The sequence below is a fragment of the Geotrypetes seraphini genome, chromosome 1 (genome assembly GCF_902459505.1).
Source record: "Geotrypetes seraphini chromosome 1, aGeoSer1.1, whole genome shotgun sequence".
NCBI lineage: Eukaryota > Metazoa > Chordata > Amphibia > Gymnophiona > Dermophiidae > Geotrypetes > Geotrypetes seraphini.
Window position 1 is genome coordinate 456,633,920 of NC_047084.1, and position 22,705 is coordinate 456,656,624.

Here is a 22,705-nt window from a genome sequence, read left to right on the forward strand (position 1 = left end):
GCGCCTTGATACAGAATTGCTCTTGATAGGCGGCTATGTTTCAATCAGTGCTGATTTAAAAGCTTGATTGAGCTTGTTATTCAATTTAGATAAGCGCCTATCTAGGTGAGCACCTCCGAAATAGGTGCCTAACCTTAGGCGCTATTTACAGAATTTGGGTCTAAGTGCCTGCTTCAGGTACCACCAAAGTGAGGGAGGCAGGGCAGCCACTGCGAGCTTGAGTGGACTGAAGAGTTGAAATGGCTATCCACCATGGTTTCTCTGACAGAAGAGGCAGCCAACCGCTTCATTACAGATTTGGGGCTAGCTGCTAAGTGTGTGGCCCAGCTGAGGTAGAAGAAGAGAGTCCTCCAGAAGAAATTGGTAGAGGTTTAGGACCAGTTGCTTCATGAAAGTGGAAAAATGAGAGAGTGCAAGTATATTGCAGCATGCAGAAGCAGAGAATGACAAACTCAGGAGAACCCTAGAACTGAAGTCTAAGGAATTAAGGTAACTGATTGCCCAGGCCCTGGGGAGGGACCCTGCCATAGCAGGAATGCAAGCTAGGCAGAAGGAGCTCCAGACCTTGGAAATCTCCCTAAGTTAATGGGAGGAGCAACTGGAGGAGAAAGAGTGGGCTTAAAGCCAGAGTGCTTGGCTACACTGAAACTGAAGCTGAAGTTTGGCTACATTGAAGCAGAAGACCAAAACCCAGCAGGAACTCCTGGTTCTCAACAGTTTTAGAGAACAGGAGGTCACAGAAGTGAGGAGCTGCCTGAAGCAGAAGGCAGAGGAAATTACCTGCCTGGAATCCTCCAGTGCCACACTACAGAATTTCATGCCAAAAACGTAAAAACATGTCATGACGCAAGACGTGAAAAACCTGTACTGCACGTAAGGTGTAAGGTACTGGACAAAAAGCTCTTAGGTGGAAAAAGCAGTACAAAATTGGTAAAGACACAATCTACTGTAAATGAAAGGAATACTGAAAAGCAGAATATGATTGCATGTATGATGTCAAGAAGGCTTGCCACTCGATTTCACTCGCGTGGCAAGCCTTTTTGACATAAATGCAATTATATTCTGCTTTTCAGTATTCAGTGCTTATTTTTTTCATTCTTAAATATTTTTATTGGATTTTAACACAATAAATGTATAAATAAAATAAATCAAGGATATTTTACAGTTACATTTTGTACTGCTTTTTCCACCTAAGAGCTTTTGTCCAGTAACTACAGAATTTGGCAGAACTGAGGGGTGGGGGGAGGGGTTGGAGTGGAAAAGACAAAAGAGATTGAGAAATAGAAGTTAAGAGTGTGGTTTTGCCTTCCCCCCCAGTCTGTGAGGGAACAGGCTCAGGTCTGTGAACAAATAAAAGCTTTTTCATTATACCCTTCAAGAGTGTCCTGGAAAACCTGGTCAGAACTCCTAGACAAATATTCTACAATAAGTGTAGTAGTTAGAGTTGGATATAGGCCTGAGTCCCCATCACCACCCACTAGGCTACTCCAGGGATCTGCCTGCTGATCTACTAGGCCTAGCCATAACATTTGAAGCTATCGTACAGGCAGGTATGTACTGTTTCATTCACATCTTTGGGGAGTGGGATGGGATCAGTGACCACTGGGAGAGTGTGTAGGGTGGGGGGGTCATGCTTTCATCCCTCCATTGGTCATCTGGTCAGTTTGTACACCTTTTTAGCATGTATTCCTTGTTAAAACAGATCTAGCCCCAAACATCCAAATTGTGCCCTGATTTCTAAGATGTTTGATTATAACAGAAAAATGTCTAAATCATAAGCCCACTCTAGTCCTGCCCAAACCACACTTCTAACATGCCCCCTTGAGATTTAGGCGTACTGCAGCCAACCATAATAGAAATCTGTCTAGAACATGGATATATAAAATTATGAACTTAAGGGGTTTGGAGCGAAAAATGTCCATCTGCCTCTTTAGGTCACATTTTGGACATTTTTCTTTTTCGATAATGAGCCCCAAAAGTCTCTTATTGAACGTATAGATGTATTGTAGCACCTCTAAAGTTCCTAACTGAGTACACTTTATTGAAGCTAACACTTCAGCTAGGAGAGTACAGAAACCTCTAACGTTGGTAACATACAAACCACAATCACGAAGTTGTTCATAGATATATCCCAACTTCTCACCTAGAGTTTTCATACCTTTACTTCTAAATGTACACTGCCTTGGGTGAATTCCTTCATAAAGGTGATTAATAAATCTAACCTATTTCAAATCCAAATTAAATACCTTTCTGTTTAAAGATGCTGTCAATCTATAACTGTCCTTTTAAGGATTTTTTTTTTTTTAATATCAATGATTCCATGCGTGTTCCCCTACCTTATGTAATTCACTGCCATCTTCTTCTATAAATAATGTATTTTCAACTTCTTCTCTTTTGTGCCAGTTTGTCCATATGTCTAGTTCATCTTTTCATTGTTTAAAGACCTTGTACTACATTTTGTTCAAAACCTGCAGCTTAAAAAGAGCTAAATCATTCAGAAAACAACTCAGTTGTTCATCTCATTCCATCCTAATAGAACTAGTACGCCAGCAGCCAAAGGAGCTCTGTATACAATTCTGCTATAAACAAGCAGGTATTTCTTTCAACTCCAAGCTTAAGTCTCATCAGATTAGAGACTCTGCAGCCTCAGTGGCCCTTCTGAAGTCTGCCTTGCTGAATACCATCTGCAGAACAGCTATATCCTCATCTCCATGTTTGGACCAGGTCAGGGCAGGATTAATTCGTCAATGGCCCCTAGGCACCCAAGTACACTGGGCCCCCTGCCCCGCCCCACCATGCACCCAGGCGGAAACAGGAAGCTGCGTCAGAGGTAAGCCTTAGACAAGCAGCACCGCTTGCACAGTTACAGTTCCCGTTGCCTTTCCTACCCGCGTTGCTTGCTTGTCTTACTTTCCGTCGATGGGGGGGGGGGGGCCGCGTTGCTGACCGGGGGGGGGGCACATTGGCGATCGATGCTGGAGGGGTCCATCGCCATTTAGAAAAAAACAATGTTGATGCCCTCCTTCATCAGGCCCCCCTGACCATTTCGGGCCCTAGGCACATGCCTACTTGGCCTATTGGTTAATCCTCCCTGGACCAGGCTTCACCACAGGACAGTGCCTTCAGTTAAGTTTTGCAGGACAGTTTGTCCTTTTAAACTAACATGTCTCACATTCAGCTCTGCTGGCTGCTCCAAAGACTAAGAGGAAGATTCTCTAATATCGGCGGAAAAATCCGACGGGCTGCTATAGGGGCTGTTATTATAATGATTTTAAAAAGACGAGCCATTCTCAAAAAACCACGCATGCAAATGAGGTTCACAGAGTTTCACAAAGGGTCACTAAATGTACGTATATGTGATGATGATAGCGATCAGCACAAGCGCAGAATGCACCTTGAAAAGAGGTTTAAATGTGCACATGTGCTGGGAAAAGCAACGCAGTCATCATCATCATCATCACCGGGTCTCATCATATATCTTCTCATCAGGACAACATGGAAAATGTGAGCATAAGAACCACCATCGATAATGCCATCTGCTACTGTAGCACAAAACACGCATGGCTCACAAATGCTTCTAATTCACGGGCTTTTGAATTTTGTAATTTTTTTAATGTCAAATTTTATCATGAGCCACAGCCAGAAACACATGCCTGAGATGTGATTTTTCACTGTACCAGTATCCCCCAAGCAGTCGGTGATTTTTTGGTTGCCAAAAGCTGGCACTGCGCATGGGGAATCACATGGTGATGATAGAGAATTGCCTAGAGTGCTTCTTTGAATATTGATGAGCCATTTTTACTACCGTTTTAATATTACATTACGTTGTACTACATTTGCATGGCAGAGTCGGAGATTGCTAAAAAGCTAGGAAAAGACCGCGATGAGCCGTTTTGATAATCAGACGCTAAAATACATGCATGCTAAACCAGCTGGAACAGGTTTAATGACCGTCATTAAGGGCACGGTAAGTGTTGAGAATCTTCCTCTACGACAGTGGTCTCAAACACGCGGCCCGGGGGCCACATGCGGCCCGCCAGGTACTATTTTGAGGCCCTCAGTATGTCTATCATAATCACAAAAGTAAAATAAAACAGTTTCTTGATCATATGTCTCTTTAGCTACAAGTTACAATATTATTATTAAGACTTAGACAAAAGGAAAGATTTATAAACTATAAAGAGTTTTACCTCATACAAAATTGTCAATTCTTTAATAAGACATGAACTATTTTTTCAGAGGCCCTCCAAGTACCTTCAAATCCAAAATGTGGCCCTGCAAAGGGTTTGAGTTTGAGACCACTACTCTACGAGAATGTTTATCTGAGCAGCCCTGAGCTGGGAGTCACCCATTTGGTTGCCTGTCTCACCTCTGCTTGTCCACAGGAAAAGTCAGGTTGCTTACCTGCAACAGATCTTTTCAGTAGACAGAAGGACTGATAATGTATACAACCTGTTCCACTTTCCCAAGAGCTGTCTCTTACTCGTGACCCTCAGCTTTGCTTTGGACACCAGTTAGTGCTCACTCCTTACATTGACCTGTGTTAAATGCTCTATCCATGTGATAGAGTAATAAGCCTTTGAGACTGTTGACAAAGGCATAGACGCCGGAACACTGTCAGTTGTGAGTCTTCGAGTCTTTGCAGTGCTACAATTAATAAAGTGTATCTTGAATTGTACACCCGCGGCTGAATTAGTGACATCTTATCCTTACTACTCCTCTGTTGTGCTGTGCTCTTCTCGTCGGTGAGGCCGTCTTGGGCTTTTTTCTTCAATGTCCACAGGAAAGGTCATGTTGCTTACCTGCAACAGATCTTTTCAGTAGGCAGAAGGACTGATGTATACAACCCGTTCCACTTTCCCAAGAGCTGCCTCTATTTTTGAGCTTTTGGAACAACTGTGGAGCTGAGGGGACTGCTTTGCACAAGAAAGGAGATGCTTGCTGAGAACTTTACACTAAGGGATCCTTTTACTAAGCTGTGTTAGCGTTTTTAGCGCACACAACATTTTAGCGTGCGCTAAACCCACACTATGTGGCTAGAACTAACGCCAGCTCAATTCCACGTGTTAAAGCCCTAACGCGGCTTAGTAAAATGAGCCCTAAGTTCTGCGCTCTGGGAGAGTTGTTCCATTCAAGCACCATGGAATGATATCAACCCATTGTGTCTGATCAATGCTGATGCCAACAGGTAAACAGCTCTGCTTTTATGTAACAGGTTCCATTTTATAAAAGTGAAGAAAGATCATTTTTTTCACATGCTTTTCATGCTTCTAAATCAAAGATTCAATAAATGGTGCTATGAAATTTCTGAGGATATCTTCAGGATGATGGCCAACCATCTTAAATGGAATATCACTAAAACATAGTTATTGCTTCTGGCAAATAATGACCCACCTGTGGATTGTCCATCAGAGATAAGACTTGGTGATGATTGCATTCCCATTCTCAAAGAGTGTAAATATTTAGGTGTAATCCGGAATGCTACTGTGACTATGAAAACACAGGCGAATCTGTAGTTAAGAAGGCTTTCTTCCAACTGAAATTACGTAGATTTTTTTGGTCTTTGATAATTTTCAATCTGTAATACAGGCAATATAATTCCTCCCATTTGCAAGAAGAGTTTTGTAGAGTTTGCATCGGCTACCAATCAAGTCAAGAATCAGTTTTAAGACATTGTGCTCGATTCATAAAGTCCTGAATAATGATTGTCCTGCAACTTTAGCTATTTCTCTGTGTCGTCACGTAATTTGTGATCCATGGATATATTCCTGTTGAATGTACTATCTTTTAAGCATGTTAGATTAGTTATTTATCAGAATTCTAGGTTTTACATTGAAGGAGCACAAAAGCGGAATGCTTTATCTTTTGAGTGTGAAGACCCTACCGGGATTGTTAGAATTTAGGAAGCAGCTGAAAAACATTTTTGTTTACAGAAGCCTATATGTAGTAAGAAGCAGTAATCTTGTGTATTGTATATGATTTTTATTATGCATGCTTTACTCAATTGTATCCCGCTTAGAACTGTAGGATAATGCGGGTTATAAATATTTAAATAAATAAATAAATTCGTTCTTTTCTAAATTGTATTTCTTATCTCCTTTGTTTTAATGTATTTTTTTTCTATCTTTATTATTCTAGGTTTTGCATTTTGTGATATCACAGGGAGAGACTGGCAGCTCTTCTGTATATCTCTAGCACAGATAGGACAATGACAGGAGAGAGACTGGTACAGTGCTGGATTCTGAAGTGCCTCTGTTTATCCCCAGCACAGAAAGAACAGTGGCAGGGGGGGGGAGAGTGATAGCGCTGGAGACTGAAGCTCCTCTGTGTATCCCCAGCACAGAGGGGACAGGGGAGGGAGTGACAATGCTATAGAATGAAGTTCCTCTACAGCAGTGTTCTTCAACACAAGGCCCGGGGGGGGGGGCAATGTTAGCCCCCAGTGTCTTTCTGTTTTTCTATCTGCTACTCTGCCTCTCAATTCAGGCTCAGGACAGAAAGGGGAAAGCAGATGGGGGGGAAGGTATTTCTGAACAGACAAAACAATAATGTATTTGGACCTTGAGGATGTCATCCACTGAAGTTTAAAGGTGGGCTGGTGGGGATGAATGCCATTGACACATGCTGGTCAGCAGGGTTCAAAGACAACCCCGCGAAAGACAAAGGCGCGCGCCGACAACTGAGCGCAAGATGGAAGCGCGCGCCAAAGAAAATTACAGTTTTTAGAGGATCCGACGGGGGGTTTTGTTGGGGAGCCCCCCCAGTTTACTTAATAGAGATCGCGCCGGCGTTATGGGGGGTTTGGGGGGGTTGTAACTGTCCACATTTTACTGTAAACTTAACTTTTTCCCTAAAAACAGGGAAAAAGTGAAGTTTTCAGTAAAATGTGGGGGGTTACAATCCCCCAAACCCCCCACACGCGGCACAATCTCTATTAAGTAAAGTGGGGGGGGGGTGTTTCCCCCCCCACGCCCCCCCTGTCGGAGCCCTAAAAACAGTAATTTTGTGCGGCGTGCACCCCTGCGCTGTGCTCAATTGTCTGGGCGCACCTTTGTCCCGGCGCGCTTTTGACCTGACACCGGTCAGCAGTGTTGTAGCCCAGCATAGGAGGCTTTTGGCAGTTTAAAGTGGCCACAGCTTAAAAATTAATGAAGACCGAGGCCAACAGCTTGCCAGATTTTAAGGGTAAATGGGATGCCCATGTGGGATCCCTGAGAGGGTGGAGTTAAAGATGGGTCATTTGGAGCGGGGGCTCTAGAGCAGACTTAGGGGGTGAGTCTGTGGAGTGGGCATACTTGATGGGCTAAGGCCCTCATCTGCCGTCATTTTTCTATGTTTCTATGACCCCCCTGCTCTATAGGGTGAGGCAAAAAAATTAACCCCCCTACAGGTTTTTTTTGCAGCTTTTTTTGCAACCACTTGGAATTTCAGCTAGAAATTATACCTACTTTTTAGTCATCATACTTACATATTACTATTATTAAACAACATTTAATTCCCAAACCTTTTAGAGACTGAGGGGGTCTTTTACTAAGGCACGCTAGCCGATTTAGTGTGCAGTAAATATTGGCGTGTGCTAAATTGGCTAGCGCGCCGTAGAAAAAGACCCCCTGAGTGCCCAAACTGCAACCCCAAACCCACTTATTTAATCGCAAAGCGCCAACACAGCAATTTAACCTGACTATTGAGGTTTTAGTTTAGAAAAAAAAAACAACTCATGCTCCCCTCCAACCCCACCGCAGGAATCACCTTCGCCACAGACCCAACAGGCTGCCGTCCGCACCGCACCCTCATGCTGCACATGAGTCACCCGTCTTACTCTAGACAGGGGAGGGAGGAAGTGCTCCCATTGGGCTGCTGGGCAGAGGGGCAGGTGATGTGAGAAATGTCCTCAGGCGCGCGTGGAGAGGGGGAGGGGAGCAGTCCGGCCCCGTGTTCCTCTGGCTTTCTAGTAAGGAACTCTGGCGCATGCCCACAGAGAGGGCTCTGAGTGTCCCCTCTGGCACGCATGCCATAGGTTCGCCACCACTGTCTTAAGCTATGTTGATATTACTGACTTTTTAGCACTACTACCTAGCGATTTTCCAGTGTTAAAATATTTGCGCTAAAACACAGTAAAATAACATCATATAAATGATACAATTAACAATGTATCCGAATTTTACAGTCGCACTGACACATTTTCTTCACAGTGCTGAGTTTCCAGTTCTTGAGATGATATGCAGACACCATCACCTTTGCTCCGAAACTTTGTTCACGCAGTGTCTGGATTCTCATTTTGGAACGCCATGCCACCTCAACTCCGCCGTGAAAATCTTCTCGACAAATTCAAGGCTAAACTAAAAACGTTCTTATTTCAAGACGCATACCACAGCCTTTAAATACTTCCTCTCCAACAGCTATCAAAATTTATCATCAACCGCTTTTAAGAAGCGACCCCCCCCATTCCTAATGTTATATCCCTCTCCTCCCTTTTCTTTTAACTTTGTTTTTTAATGATGTAATTGTTGACACCCTCCCTTCCCCTTTTTACCCTCAAGTTCATATTTGTTTTTGGAAATTGTCTTTTTAATGTTCACTCCTCCCCCACCTATAATTATTATTTTAACCTTTTATTTTATTGTTTTTAGCATTGTGAACCGGCTAGATACATGTTGATGGTCGGTATATTAAAAATAATAAAACTTGAAACGTGTCCTCTGTGAACACCTTGCCTATAACTGCTGCTCCAATCTGAAATGCTTTTAAAGAAATTATCTGTAAAGTATCATACTATCAAATACAAATTATAGTTTACAAAAGTCTAACCCCCTCTTCTATTAAACTGCGCTAGCAATTTGTAGCACAGAAAGCCGCGCTGCTCCCGACGCTCATAGGAACTCTATGAGCGTCGGGAGCAGCGCAGGCCATTCAGTGCGGCTCACCGTGCTACAAACTGCTATCGCAGTTTCGTAAAAGAGGGGAGCAAGTCACTCTGACTTCATTAACAGTAAGCTGGTACCCTGTTTTTTGTTTTTGTTTTAATTTTCAAATAACGGTAGTTTTCCAGTACAAACAGTTTTGAAAAGTGCCAAAATTGCTAGGTGATCATGCTGATAAGTCTGGAACATCGCCATGTTTTAAAATGCAAAGTGATTCATGTGGAAAAGAGGAACCCGAACTATAGCTACGTGATGCTGGGTTCTATGCTAGGAGTCACTGCCCAGGAAAAGGATCTAGGTGTCATTGTTGAGGATACGTTGAAACCCTCAGCGCAATGTGCGGCGGCGGTCATGAAAACAAATAGAATGCTAGGAATTATCAGGAAAGGAATGGAAAACAAAGATGAAAATGTTATAATGCCCTCTGTAGTATGGCAGCGCCTGGAATACGGTGTGCAATTCTGGTTGCTGTATCTAAAAAAAGAAAAGGTACAGAGAAGGGCGATGAAAATTTAAAAAGGGAAGGGATGACTCACCTTTGAGGAAAAGCTGATGCGGCTAGGTCTTTTCAGCTTGAAGAGATGGCTCGAGGGGGGGGGGATACAGAAACATTGAAACATGATGGCAGATAAAGGCCAAATGGCCCATCTAGTCTGCCCATCCAAAGTAACCATTTTCTCTTTCTCTCTCCGAGAGATCCCACGTGCCTATCGCAGGCCCTCTTGAATTCAAACACAGTCTCTGTCTCCACCACCTCTTCCGTGAGACTGTTTGAAGCATCTACCATCCTTTCCGTAAAAGAGGATTTCCTTAGATTACTCCAGAGCCTATCACCTCTTAACTTCATCCTATGCCCTCTCATTGCAGAGTTTCCTTTCAAATGAAAGAGACTCGACTCATGCGCATTTACATTATGTAGGTATTTAAACGTCTCTATCATATCTCCCCTCAAGCCGCCTTTCCTCCAAAGTATATAGATTGAGATCTTTAAGTCTGTCCCTATATGCCTTAAGACGGAGTGGAGTGAAGTTCACTCTTTCCAAAAATGCTAGGACTAGGGGACATGTGATGAAGCTACTAAGAAGTAGATTTAAAACAAACTGGAGAAAATATTTCTTCACACAACACGTAATTAAACTCTGGAATTTGTTGCCATAGAATGTGGTGAAATCAGTTAACTTAGCAGGGTTTAAAAAAAGGTTTAGATACTTTCCTAAAAGAGAAGTCCATAGGCCATTATTGAGATGGCTTGGGGAAATTGCTTATTCCTAGGATAAGCAGCATAAAATCTGTTTTACTTCTTAGGATCTAGCTAGGTAATTGGGCCCTGGGTTGGCCAATGTGAAATCAGGATACTGGGCTTTATGGACCTTCGATTTGTCTCAGTATGGCAATTCTTATGTTCTGAAAAATAAACTTATTCTACTTGGTACATAAACATATGTTGTGTTTTACTACACGGCGCTAGAGGTTTCTAGCGCAGGCCAGCAAGGTAAATGCTCCGATGCTCATAGGAATTCTGTGAGCGCTGGAGCATTTACCTTGCCAGCCCGTAAAACCCTCTAGTGCCATTTAGTAAAAGGAATCCACAAATAAAGATGTAAAATTTCACCTTGAAATTCCAAGAGTTTGCTTAGAAAAGAGCAAAAAGCTCTAGGGGTTTTTGGGGAGGTTTTTTTTAATGCCTCACCCTGTATATACCGTATTTGCCGGCGTATAAGACGACTTTTCAGTACCTTAAAATCCTCCCCAAAGTCGGGGGTCGTCTTATACGCCGGGTACTGTTTACATCACAGTTCTTCAACCGCCGGTCCGTGGACCGGTGCCGGTCCGCAGAAAATTCCTGCCGGTCCACACAGGACCGGCGAGATGGACCCGTTAAATTTTCTGCCCCGATGGTGTTTGCAGAAATCTTCTGTTCCTCCCAGCCTCGGGCGATCAAGACAGGCGGTCATTCCCTCTGTGAGTCTCGTCTATGCGGAAACAGGAAGTTGAAACAAAATAGGCGGGACTCAGAGAGGGAAGGTCCCGACGTTTGCAGCCTGTCTTGATCGCTGCCCCTGCTGAGTCGCCGAAGAGGGCCGCGGGGAAAGTGCAGGCAGAGAGAAGATGGTCAGCGTGCGCGGGGAGTTCAGCGTGTCGATTGGGGCCATCAGCAGCGTTTGTGCTGAGTCTGCCCACGTGCAGGATGCGGCGGGTAGGGGCCTCCGACTCGTCTTGGGCGGCTGGGCCTGCGGTGCAAAGCTGTTTTTGCCGGCTTGGGGGGGGGGGGGTCGCGAATCGGAAGAAGGGGTAGTCTTATACGGCGAGTATATAACAAACTCTATATTTTAACTGTAAAAGTTGGGGGGTCGTCTTATACGCCGGCAAATACGGTATATATATATATCTCAGCACAGAGGGAGCAGTGACAGGGAAGGGACAAATAATGCTGGAGACAGAAATCTGAATAATCTCTCTGCAGATGGTTTTCCCCTTCATGTTTTAATCTTCTTTAGGCTGCTGTCTCAGAGGTCCTGTTCTGTTCTTCTAAGAATAGAATCTCTTGCCTGTGGGTGTGTGAAGATCTGCAGACCTGCGCATACTCAGGGATCACAGCTGGGTCTTTGTATCTGTCAAGTTTGCAGTGCGGGGGAGGGAGACTGTGGATCTAGCGCCTACTTGTCTTTTATAACCATTACACCTTTGCCTGGATACAGGGAACTGTTTTTAGGCAGGTCTAGGTCTGCTTTTGAAGGTGGCTCTTGAGTCTGTATTTGTAAAGCTAATATGAAAATACATATCAATAAAAAGAAAAAACCTTTCTGAGAAACTAGAGAATGACCCGGGGACGATGTTGCCCTGTCCCCCGCAGTATCTTAATATTCCTGTCCCCGCGAATTCTGTCCCTGTCCCATTCCCGCAAGCTCTGCCTTAACGGCACAGGCCTCAAACACTTATGATTTTGAAGTTTGTGCAGATGGTGTTTTACGCTTGCGCAGTTGAGGACGGAGCTTGCAAGAATGGGGCAGGGGCAGAACTTGCGTGGATCGGTTGGGGGATAAAAAGATCCCATGGGGACGGGGAAAATGTATCCCCGTGTCATTCTCTACAGTTGCAATTACCCATCAGTGTGAGCTTCCTTACTGCAGTGCCCCTTGTCTCTAAGTGGGGCTTTGACTGTGCTACCCCTATACAATTTGCAACAGGGGTATGTAGCTCCAAATTTTTCATTTCCTATCACTTTCTATATAATTTTGTTCATGTTTTCACACCTTTTTTTTTTTTTTTTTTTTTTTAAATTACGGGAGCAATGTGGTCAAGAGTATGCCCTCTTTCAAAAGACTGCACACTATTGATGACAAATGAAATAAAATGCATTTCATGTACTTTCTGCTCATTTTTGCTTGACTGTACACGCAAATGCACATCCCTAGTTTGTAATGTAAAGTTGCTGTTACCATTCACTGTCTCTCTCTCTCTCTCTCTCTCTCTCTTAGCTGTTTTCAATCTTTGCCTTTGCAACATGTGGAAGTTACTCTGGGGAGTTCCGTCTGAGTGTAGAGTGCGCAAACAAGTCTTTGAGTAACCTAAACATTGATGTGGACTTTTCCTATCCCTTTAGGTGAGTGTCACCCCTTCCCCACAATGGGCTTAGGGGTAGAGACCGACACAGGGACAAATTTTTCCCTGTTCCCATGGAAACTCGTTTTCCCGTCCCCGCGAGTTCTTTTCCTGTCCCTGCCCCATTCCTGCAAGCTCCGTCCTCATCTGAACAAGCCTCGAACACTTTAAAATCATAAGTGTTCGAGGCTTGTGCGGTTAAGGTTGAGCTTACAGGAATGGGGCAGGGACAGGGACAAATCTCACGGGGACGGGGGGCGGGGGAAATTGAGTTCCTGCAGGGACGGGGAGAAATTTGTCCCCATGTCATTCTCTGCTTAGGGTCTGGGGCTGAGCTCAGCTCTCCCTCTCACTCATGTATTAGATGACAAGTTTCAAGTTTTATTTAAAATTTGATCTATACGCATTGTCATAATTTCAAAGTGTATTACAAATCTAAAAACGGGGGAACAGTAATATACATGGACGAAATTTGGACAAACTTGTAAATAACAGAACTGATGCAAAAGGAGGAGGGGAGGAACTACAAATGTTATAGTAAAGAAAGAACAGATAAGGGTAAGCACAACAGAACAGCCTTGCCTGTTCCACTGAGCCTCACCTGTCGTTTTTTTTTTTTGTTATTGTTCCTTTCTCAGACTGCACCAGGTTTATTTCAATGCTCCCAGCTGCAAGAACACTGAACTCAGCAAAGTCTTCCTGGTGGGAGATTATTCCTCCTCAGCAGAATTCTTTGTCACTATTGCTGTCTTCTCCTTCCTCTACTCCCTGGCAGCCCTTGTCGTCTACTGCTTTCTCCAGAACAAGTATCGTGAGAACAACAAGGGCCCGATGATTGTGAGTATGATGGAGCCCTGGATTAACCATTAAGCAAAACAAACATGTGCTTAGGCCGGCAAGGACAGAGGGGGCCCCACACAGGTTTTTTTTCCTCCCTAACTATGGAGCCCTTAACTTTTTCACTGCCATCACCCATTATCAAACATGAATTTTTGTGTTTTTCTAATCATTCTAAATATATTTCTCAACACTTGTTGAGTTTTAATGTTTTGTCAGTCAAGTAATGGAAGGGCTAAGGGGCACCATTGTCAGGTTATGCTTAGGGCATCGGTTGGCCTTAATCTGGCCCAGGTATGGAGCCTCTAACTAATGGTCCTTTGGCCTTTCTTCATAGCATGAGCTGGTCTGAGTTGTGTCTGCAAAAAAAATAAAAAAAATCAGCCTATGTGCAGGACATTAAACAATTCATCTCTTCTCCTGCCTCCATCTCTTTTCCTCTCCATCCATTTCAGTCCCACCTTCATTGCTTTCTCCATTTCGGTCCCATCTTCATCGCTTTCTTCCATCCCTCTCTTTTCACACCTTTATCTCTTCCCTGCTGTGCCTCTAGCTCCGCACATCTCTTGCCCATCTCTCCACTGTCTTTCAGATTCAAAATTTAGGGAACTTTATTAGCATGACAATGTGTATGTGTGCTACCAAAGTAATACATAAAGGCCCTGATTCTATAAATGGCACCTAAATTGGTGGGTGCCTAGGGAAATGGTGCCTACCACATGTCAATCAAATGTAGGTATTATATAAAGCAACAACACTCCTCCCTCAATATTCGTGGGGGTTAGGGGGCAGAGCCAGCCCGCGAATATTGAAAATTTGCAAATAACTTTTGAGGTGACTCTGACGCTCCCCTGCCTCCCTCCCACCTTTCCCCCGGCATCCTGGATCTTACCTGGTGGTCTAGCAGTCTTTCGGGGCAGCAGCAATCTTCCTATGCAACTGCCCTGTGCAGATCACTCATCCAAAATGGCTTCCATGAGTTCCCGTAGTTTTAGGAAATCGCGAATAGTCGAAATCGTGAGTCCTAAAACCGCGAATCGGGAGGGGGAGTGTAATGTGTATTTTATTCTTTTCCTTTCCTGCTGAGGGTATGATATATATAATAATAATAACTTTATTTTTCTATACCGCCAACACCCAGAGTTCTAGGCAGTTCACAAAGTACGAGGACTGAACAATTCAGTGATGAAACAGAACACATAAGAAACCACAATACAATATACTGTTTTATAAAACTATAGTATGAATACTATGATATAATCATCGATCAAGTAACAAATTTTTTGAACAAATAAGTCTTAACTAATTTCCTTAAAGTGCAATAAGATGCAGTCTGACGAATCATATCAAATAACCAGACTTGAACTTTACTTGCTTGATAGGCCAAGGTTCTATCAGAAAACTTTTTATAACGGCAATTTTTGGGATTAGGAAAAGTAAATAAACCAGACTTAATCAGACTATACAATTCAAAATGAGAAAAAAGGTAAAATGGAGATAATCCAGATAGCAATTTATAACAATAAAGAAAAACAGCCTCAAAGACTCAACAAGCATAGAAAGCAGGACAACTGTCCAAATGAACTATGCTTTTCTGGAGCACAGAAAACTATCACTGCCTGCTATTACCAGAAAAAAAGAGCACAACTAAAAACTCACTTTCTTGTGGGGAAAAACCCCAGAGTGCTCAAAAAAACCTGACAGCGCTATTTAATAATAATAATAATAACTTAATTTTTATATACCGCAATAACACAAACAGTTCAGAGCGGTTTACAGAGGAAGAGACTGTATACAGACAGCGATATTACAAAAAAAACCTTTCAAAATTACATTAGCATGGTAAGATTAATCAAATTAATGAAAGATTAATCAAATTAATCAAAGGCAGAAGTGGAGTCAGAGAAATTTATCAAAGAGATAAGTTTTGATTGACTTCCTAAAAGTTTGGTAAGAAAGTGCGTTCGAGATAAAGTTGGTTAAACTTTTATTCCATTTGCCTGCTTGGAATGATAGTGTTCTATCGAGGAATCTCTTGTAGATACAGCCATTCAAGGATGGGAAAGTGAACAAGTAGGCACTACGTGTGCAAGTTGTGCCTGGAAATTCGAAATGATGGGATAGATAGATTGGAGATGAACCTGTTATGTTAGGTACTGAAGGGAATAGACTTAGTAGATAAGGACAGGTTGTTCACCCTCTCCAAGGTAGGGAGAACAAAAGAGCACATTTCGGAAAGAAATTGACAGCTCTGTTCGATAGATTTATCTCCTAGTCAGATACCCCTTCTAAAACTTATTAACAATATGTCGATACTGTGTATTCTCACTAATTATACTCTGTAATCACTGACTGTTCAGTGACATCTTCCCTATTTGTACTCTGTAATTCGCTGATTGTCCAGCTCTCTTCACTGTAAACCGCCTAGAAGTCGCAAGATTGTGGCGGTATAGAAAAAATAAAGTTATTATTATTATTAAAATTGAAAGGGGATAGATTCCGTATGAACATAAGGAAGTTCTTCTTCACCCAGAGAGTGGTAGAAAACTGGAATGCTCTTACGGAGTCTGTCATAGGGGAAAACACCCTCCAGGGATTCAAGACAAAGTTAGACAAGTTCCTGCTGAACCAGAATGCACACGGGTAGGGCTAGTCTCAGTTAGGGCGATGGTCTTTGACCAGAGGGCCGCCGCGTGAGCGGACTGCTGGGCACGATGGACCATTGGTCTGACCCAGCAGCGGTAATTCTTATGTTCTTATGAAGCAAAGGCAAGCAAACCTAAAAATAACCCTTGCTTCCACTTAAGTAGTTTATCAAAAGCAGTTGTCCTCAATGATGTAGTAAGGGAGGGGCACGGGTGGGGGGGCAGTCTGCTCCGGGGTGCACTCTTGGTGGGGGGTGCCAGTTCTCGTCTCCGCACCCCCTACCACTACTGTGTGCGCATGCTGTTTCCCTTCCCCCTTACCTTTATAACCTGCTGCTCGTGCCAGCGTTGACTCTTCTTCTGACATCACTTCCTGGATTCATGCCTAGGAAGTGATGTCGCAGGAAGAGCTGACGCTGGCCTGAGAAGCAGGTTGGGAGTTGCTGCTCGTGCCGTGAAAGATAAAGAGGTATGGGGAAGAAAAGGGAGCACGGGCACACGCAAATGGCAGGAGGGGACGGGGAAGGAACGGATGGGGGTTGGGGGGGCAGAGGGCGGGGAGGGGACCACTGCCCCTGGCACCTCTCCCTCTCGCTACACCACTGGTTGTCCTGCTTTCTTTGCTTGTTGAGTCTTTAAGGCTGGTTTTCTACATTGTTATAAATATACTAGTCTTTAAGCCCGTTACATTAACGGGTGCTAGAATACTGTTCACCCTCTATGTTGCCCCTTCCATTCACTGCCCTCTCTTCTCTTTCCATTTCTCTCTCTCTCTCCCATATGGCCTCTCTCCATCTCCTCCTTCCTTTTGCCTTGGTCTGGCATACCTTCCTCCTTCCCTCCAAGCCATTCTCTCCCCCTCTGCTCCCTTTCCTCATTTAACTACTTAATTGGTCAGCAGCAGCATTCACAATTTATTGTTGTTGCTGGCTTCAGGTCTTCCTCTTTGGCGGGTCCTGTCTTCATGAAAACAGGAAGTAGGCAGGACCGGCCAGAGAGGAAGGCCTGAAGCCGGCAACAGCAGTGAATTGTAAACGCTGCTGCTGCCTGAAGCACCCGAGGCAGACGCTTCTCTCTGCGACCCTCCCAGCAAGATGACTTTAAGATCAAACCTCCCTCCAGCGTTGGCAACCGCAGCACGCTAAACAGGCTGCTTTGGCTTTCATCTGCCGTTGAGTCTATCTGTTGCGTCATTGATGACGTCATCGGTGACGCGGCAGAGGGACTCAACTGCAGGAGAAAGCACGAAGCAGCCTGTTTAACGTGCAGCGAGTGCCAACGCTGGAGGGGTGTTTGTACCGGTGCAGAAGCGATATGTCTCTCCCCCTCCAGTACCTGAGCAGCACTTAGCTGCGGCACATCCTCCCATGGGGGGGGGTGTTTGCACAATGGGAGCCGGGTGAGAGCGGCGATCTCCAGTTGGGGGGGGTTTGCACAGTGGGAGCTGGGTGAGAGCAGCGATCTCCAGTTGGGGGGGGGGGTGGGGTAGCACAGTGGGAGCCGGGTGAGAGCGGCGATCTCCAGTTGGGGGGGGGGGTTTGCACAGTGGGAGCCGGGTGAGAGCGGCGAGCTCCAGTTGGGGGGGGGGTTTGCACAGTGGGAGCCGGGTGAGAGCGGTGATCTCCAGTTGGTGGGGGTGGGGTAGCACAGTGGGAGCCGGGTGAGAGCGGCGATCTCCAGTTGGGTTTTTTTTTTGTTTGTTTTAAGTTGAAAGCCAGCACTGCAGCTCCTCTCTCGATCCTGGTGCAGTTCGAGAGAGGAGCCGGTACCATTCACAGTGAGAGGCGGGGTTGAGGAAGGCCACCGCAGCTGTGTAATTTTTTTTTTATTTGAAAGCCGCCGCGAGCAAGTGGTGACGTAAAACCCGCGCATGCGCAGTCATGTTTCCGCGACAGGATCAGGGAACACGTTTTTTTTAGTGCGCATGCGCGGCCTATCATTTTATTATATTAGATGTCACACCATCAGCAGGAAATGAAAAAGAATAAAATACCCATTAGTTGCTTTATATAATTTCTAGATTGAAGTGTGTTCCCTCATTCTCTGTGGTTTTGTTTTTTTTCCAAGATATTTTATTGAAATAATATAAACAAAAATACAATAAATGTTCAACACATTTCAATAGCATATTTGAACTTGATTATATAAAGAACACAAAACAAGAAAATATTGCAGTAAATAATACCAAATATGGAAGCGCAGTGCATATGGAAAAAAAAAATTGAAATTATACTATACATAAAGCGAAAGAGTCAGTGTATTTCAGAAATTAATTCAGTTGTGATAGAGAAAGGTCACAAAAAGTAGATAAAAGGGACCAATGTTTGTGAACTGCCCAATTTTTCTGTTATCGCCATTTCACATCTCTGATGAAAAAGAATTGAGTTCCACCAAGCACTAGTATTAAGAAGATGCGAGGTTTTCCAGTTAGAAAGAATGAACTTCTGGGCAATTGTATAATCAAATTTAGGTTCCCATTTGTAGAATCGCCTAAATCAAGTCAGGCATCTATAACTCAGGCGCCAGTATATTAGGCCAGGGTTTTCCTGGCCTAAAATAACAGCAGCTAAGGTAGGTGCCTAACGCATTCCATGCCCAAATTCTGCTCCTAACCACACCTGCTTGCCGTGCCGTGTAGGCACCGATTTTGGTGCGGACCTTTAATTGGCTTGTAATGGCATTTTCATTTATCACGCCAATAAGTCAATACAAAAATGTTAAGTTCCGTGCCGAAATTAGCTAGGCACCACTGATCTGGGCACCATTTATAGAATCAGGCTCAAAGTGATAAAAAGGTGGCATTACAGAGAACAAAGGCTGTTTATTCATGGATTCTAATGATGCTCAATATTTCTTTTGGGCTGGTTACATTTTGGCCAGAACACAATGTTCTTGACCTTCCTTTATTTCTTCAATCAATGTTAAAAAAATATCCACGTCAACCGTATTAAAAGCTAACAGATTCGACACGGGCCGTGTTTCGGCAAACAAAGCCTTTCTTGAGGGTCCGGTCGTCAGATAATACACTGGTATTGTGAAATTAGTGTCCAAGTCGCAGAGAAGAGTGACTAAGATGGTTAAGGGGCTGGAGGAGTTGCCGTACAGTGAAAGATTAGAGAAACTGGGCCTTTCCTCCCTCGAACAGAGGAGATTGAGAGAGGACATGATCGAAACATTCAAGGTACTGAAGGGGATAGACTTAGTAGATAAGGACAGGTTGTTCACCCTCTCCAAGGTAGGGAGAACAAGAGGGCACTCTCTAAAAGTAAAAGGAAATAGATTCCATACGAACGTAAGGAAGTTCTTCTTCATTCAGAGAGTGGTAGAAAACTGGAACGCTCTTCCGGAGTCTGTCGTAGGGGAAAACACCCTCCAGGGATTCAAGACAAAGTTAGACAAGTTCCTGCTCAACCAGAATGTACGCAGGTAGGGCTAGTCTCAGTTAGGGCGCTGGTCTTTGACCAGAGGATCGTCGCGTGAGTGGACTGCTGGGCATGATGGACCAGTGGTCTGACCCAGCAGCGGCACTTCTTATGTTCTTATGCCGTGTGTAGAATAAAGCTGAGCTGACTGCTGACGACCTTGAGAGAGGCTCTGTTAGCCAAAACACAGCTCGTGTTAGGTCCGTTAGCTTTTAATACGGTTGATGTGGATATTTTTTAACATTGATTGAATAAAGAAAGAAAGGTCAAGAACATTGTGTTTCATCGCAAAGAGTGACTAAGATGGTTAAGGGGCTGGAGGAGTTGCGTCCTTATACAAGAGCTTTTAAATTTTTCTAGTGAAGATTCACCACGTAAGTAAATTGGTAAGTTGTTCCAGATTTAGGGTGCTATTACTGAAAAAATAGTAGATCTCCTAGTACCTATTACACCTGTTTCTTCCCTCCCTACTCCCATGTGCTTTATTTCTTCCTCTCATCTCTCTCCTCTGTCTCTTTCACAAATTCACATCTTTACATCTCTCCCCTGCAGGACTGCATTGTGACTGCAATCTTTGCCTTCATGTGGCTGGTGAGCTCTAGCGCCTGGGCAAAGGGTTTGTCTGACGTGAAACTGGCCACGGACCCTGAAAATGTGATCAAGAACATGCATGTGTGCAAACAGGAAGGCGTTCAGTGCAAAGAACTGCATGACCCTGTTATGTCAGGCCTGAACACATCTGTGGTGAGTTCACACTGAACCAACTGCCCTGCATCGTTTTAAGCTATCACTGAAATCTCCAGCTCACGTCTGACATCTTTATTGTCACTAGCACTGCACTCGTGACATCACAAGCTGCACAGAATTGCACCAGTGTCATCTCCACCCTGCACAGCGCTAAGCCAGCAACTTCTCTACTACTACTACTACCAGTGGCGTAGTGTGTGTGTGTGTGGAGGGGGGTAGGGGTGGACCGCTCTTGGCGCCGTCTTGGTGAGGGCACCAGCACCTCTCTGCCCCCCCCCCCATGCCATACTTGCACCCTCCCTATCCCTCGTACCTCTTTAAATCTTCCCCAGCGCGAGCAACTGTTCTGGCCTACTGCTCGTGCCAGCCTGGGTCCCTCTGAAATCACTTTCGGGTCACAGGGCCAGAAAGTGATGTCAGCGGGAAAGCCAGTGCCGGCATGGGCAGGAGGCCAGAGAAGCAGCTTGCGCTGGTTAAGTTTTAAAGAGGTATGGGGGTGGGAAGGAAGGGTGCGAGTGTGGCATGTGTAGCATGGAAGGAGTAGGGGCTTGGCACAGGTGGTGAGGGAGCAGGGGGAGGCACCACAGCCCCAGGTCCCTCCTATCCTCGCTATGCCACTGACTACTACTACTATTTATTATTTCTCTAGTGCAGAAAGGCATACACAGTGCTGTACATTTGGCATTTAATAGACAGTCCCTGCTCAGAAGAGCTTACAATCAAATTTGGACAGACAGACAGGACATATAGGGATTGGGGAGTCATCTGTAGAGAGAATGATAGGATGGATAAAGGTAATTTTATGGTGAGAGGGAGTTAGGAGTTGAAAGCAGCTTCGAAAAGGTGGGCTTTTAGCTTGGATTTGAATACTGATAGAGTGCAATGACTCAGGCAGTCTGTTCCATGCATACGGTGCAGCAAGACAGAAGGAATGGAGTCTGGAGCTGGCAGTGGAGGAGAAGGGTACGATAGGAGGAACTTGCCCAATGAACGAAGTTCACAGGAGAGAGCATAGGGGGAGATAAGTGTGAAGAGATATTGAGGGGCTGTAGAGTGAATGCACTTGTAGGTCAGTAAGGGGAGTCTGAAGGGAAGATTAGGTTCTTACCTTGATAATCTTCTTTCTAGTAGAAAGGTATATAGTCTTGAGCCAGTTGGTCATTATCCCCCCACCTGCGAGCCTGTAAAGGCATTATCCACCTCCTGTTTCTCTGGGCTGTGCCTCATCTTTAGCTGCATAGCATCATATCAGTGGCATCTCCACATTACCCAACGCTGCATTTAGAATATTATTAGCTGCAAAGCAACACAGCGGTGGCATGTTTACACTTCACAGCATCGAAACATTGACATCTCCAGCTGCACTACGCTGCAATATCGAGATTATTCATTGCATAACACTGTCACCTTGGTGTTCTACATCCCCAACCCTATATGTCGTGTCTGTCAGTCCAAGTTAGATAGTAAGCTCTTCAGAGCAGGGACCGTCTATTAAATGTCAAATGTACAGCACTGCATATGCCTTTCAGCCCTATATAGGGTTACCAGATTTTCCCGAAGGAAGATCCGGACCCATGGCCAAGCCCACAGGCCCGCTCCGTTCTGCCCCCAAACGGCATCCGTGCAGGTGATGTCACCGCATTGCGTCCACAGATGCACGGATGCCCCCTCCCAACCCAATTTTTACAGGAAGATTTTCAAAACCCAGACAAAGTGCCGGGTTTTGAAAAGCCGTCCGAACCCCCGGACATGTCCTCGAAAAAGAGGTCATGTCCGGGGAAATCCTGATGTCTGGTAACCCTTGCGCTATAGAAGTGATAAATAGTAGCAGTAGTACCAGTGACATTTCTAGCTGCACTGCTCTATACCGGTGACATGATCAGCTTTCTATCCTCTTTCTCTCCCCCTTTCTTGCTAGCTTTTTCCCCCCAGTTGTTGGGGTTTTTTTCCACTTCTGTCTCTTCTTTCAGGTCTTTGGATTCCTTAACTTCATTATCTGGGTAGGGAACGTCTGGTTTGCGTTTAAGGAGACCGGCTGGACTGCTCCTTTCATGCGCTACCCACCCACCACACAAGAGAAACAGCCTGCCCCCGACAGTTATGGCCAGTCCTACAACCAAGGACCAGGCTACGGTCAGCAGGACACATATGGACAACAGGGGGGCTACCAACCCGACTACAACCAACAAGGCTACGGGCAGCAGCCAGCTGACTATAGCCAACAAGGCTATGGGCAGGGAGGCTATGGGCAGGCTGTGCCCACTTCCTTCTCCAATCAGATGTAAACTGGTGAGTGAGTAATAGACAGGTTCATGGACCAATAAGAAGACAGCTCCAGAGCCGCGATCAAGATGAGCTGTCAGAGAGAGCTGGGGCTGCCTGCTTAGCTGTGGGAGGGGGGGGTTTAGGGGGGAGAGTGCAGCTGTTGTGCTTGTGTTGTGTGAGTGTGTAACACATGCACAACAGCTAGCGGCAGCTCCAGAACTGCAGGAAGAATTCATTGGAAATGGCGGGGGCATTCCCTTTCGCG

At 44.8% G+C, this 22,705-nt stretch overlaps 1 protein-coding gene across 3 annotated transcripts in view; it reads left to right on the forward strand.

Moving 5' to 3' along the window:
- SYP (synaptophysin) overlaps positions 1-22,705 on the forward strand; it is a 63,316-nt gene that overhangs the window by 29,254 nt on the left and 11,357 nt on the right. For 2 of the 3 annotated variants that reach the window (XM_033922065.1, XM_033922074.1), the window contains 4 exons: positions 12,401-12,525; positions 13,163-13,361; positions 19,981-20,172; positions 22,146-22,464. In XM_033922065.1, coding sequence (XP_033777956.1) covers positions 12,401-12,525; positions 13,163-13,361; positions 19,981-20,172; positions 22,146-22,460 — 831 coding nt within the window. In that variant the 3' untranslated portion in view covers positions 22,461-22,464. Of the gene's footprint in view, positions 1-6,138; positions 6,227-12,400; positions 12,526-13,162; positions 13,362-19,980; positions 20,173-22,145; positions 22,465-22,705 lie in introns of all 3 variants that reach the window. The other variant, XM_033922083.1, reaches the window with a different exon arrangement.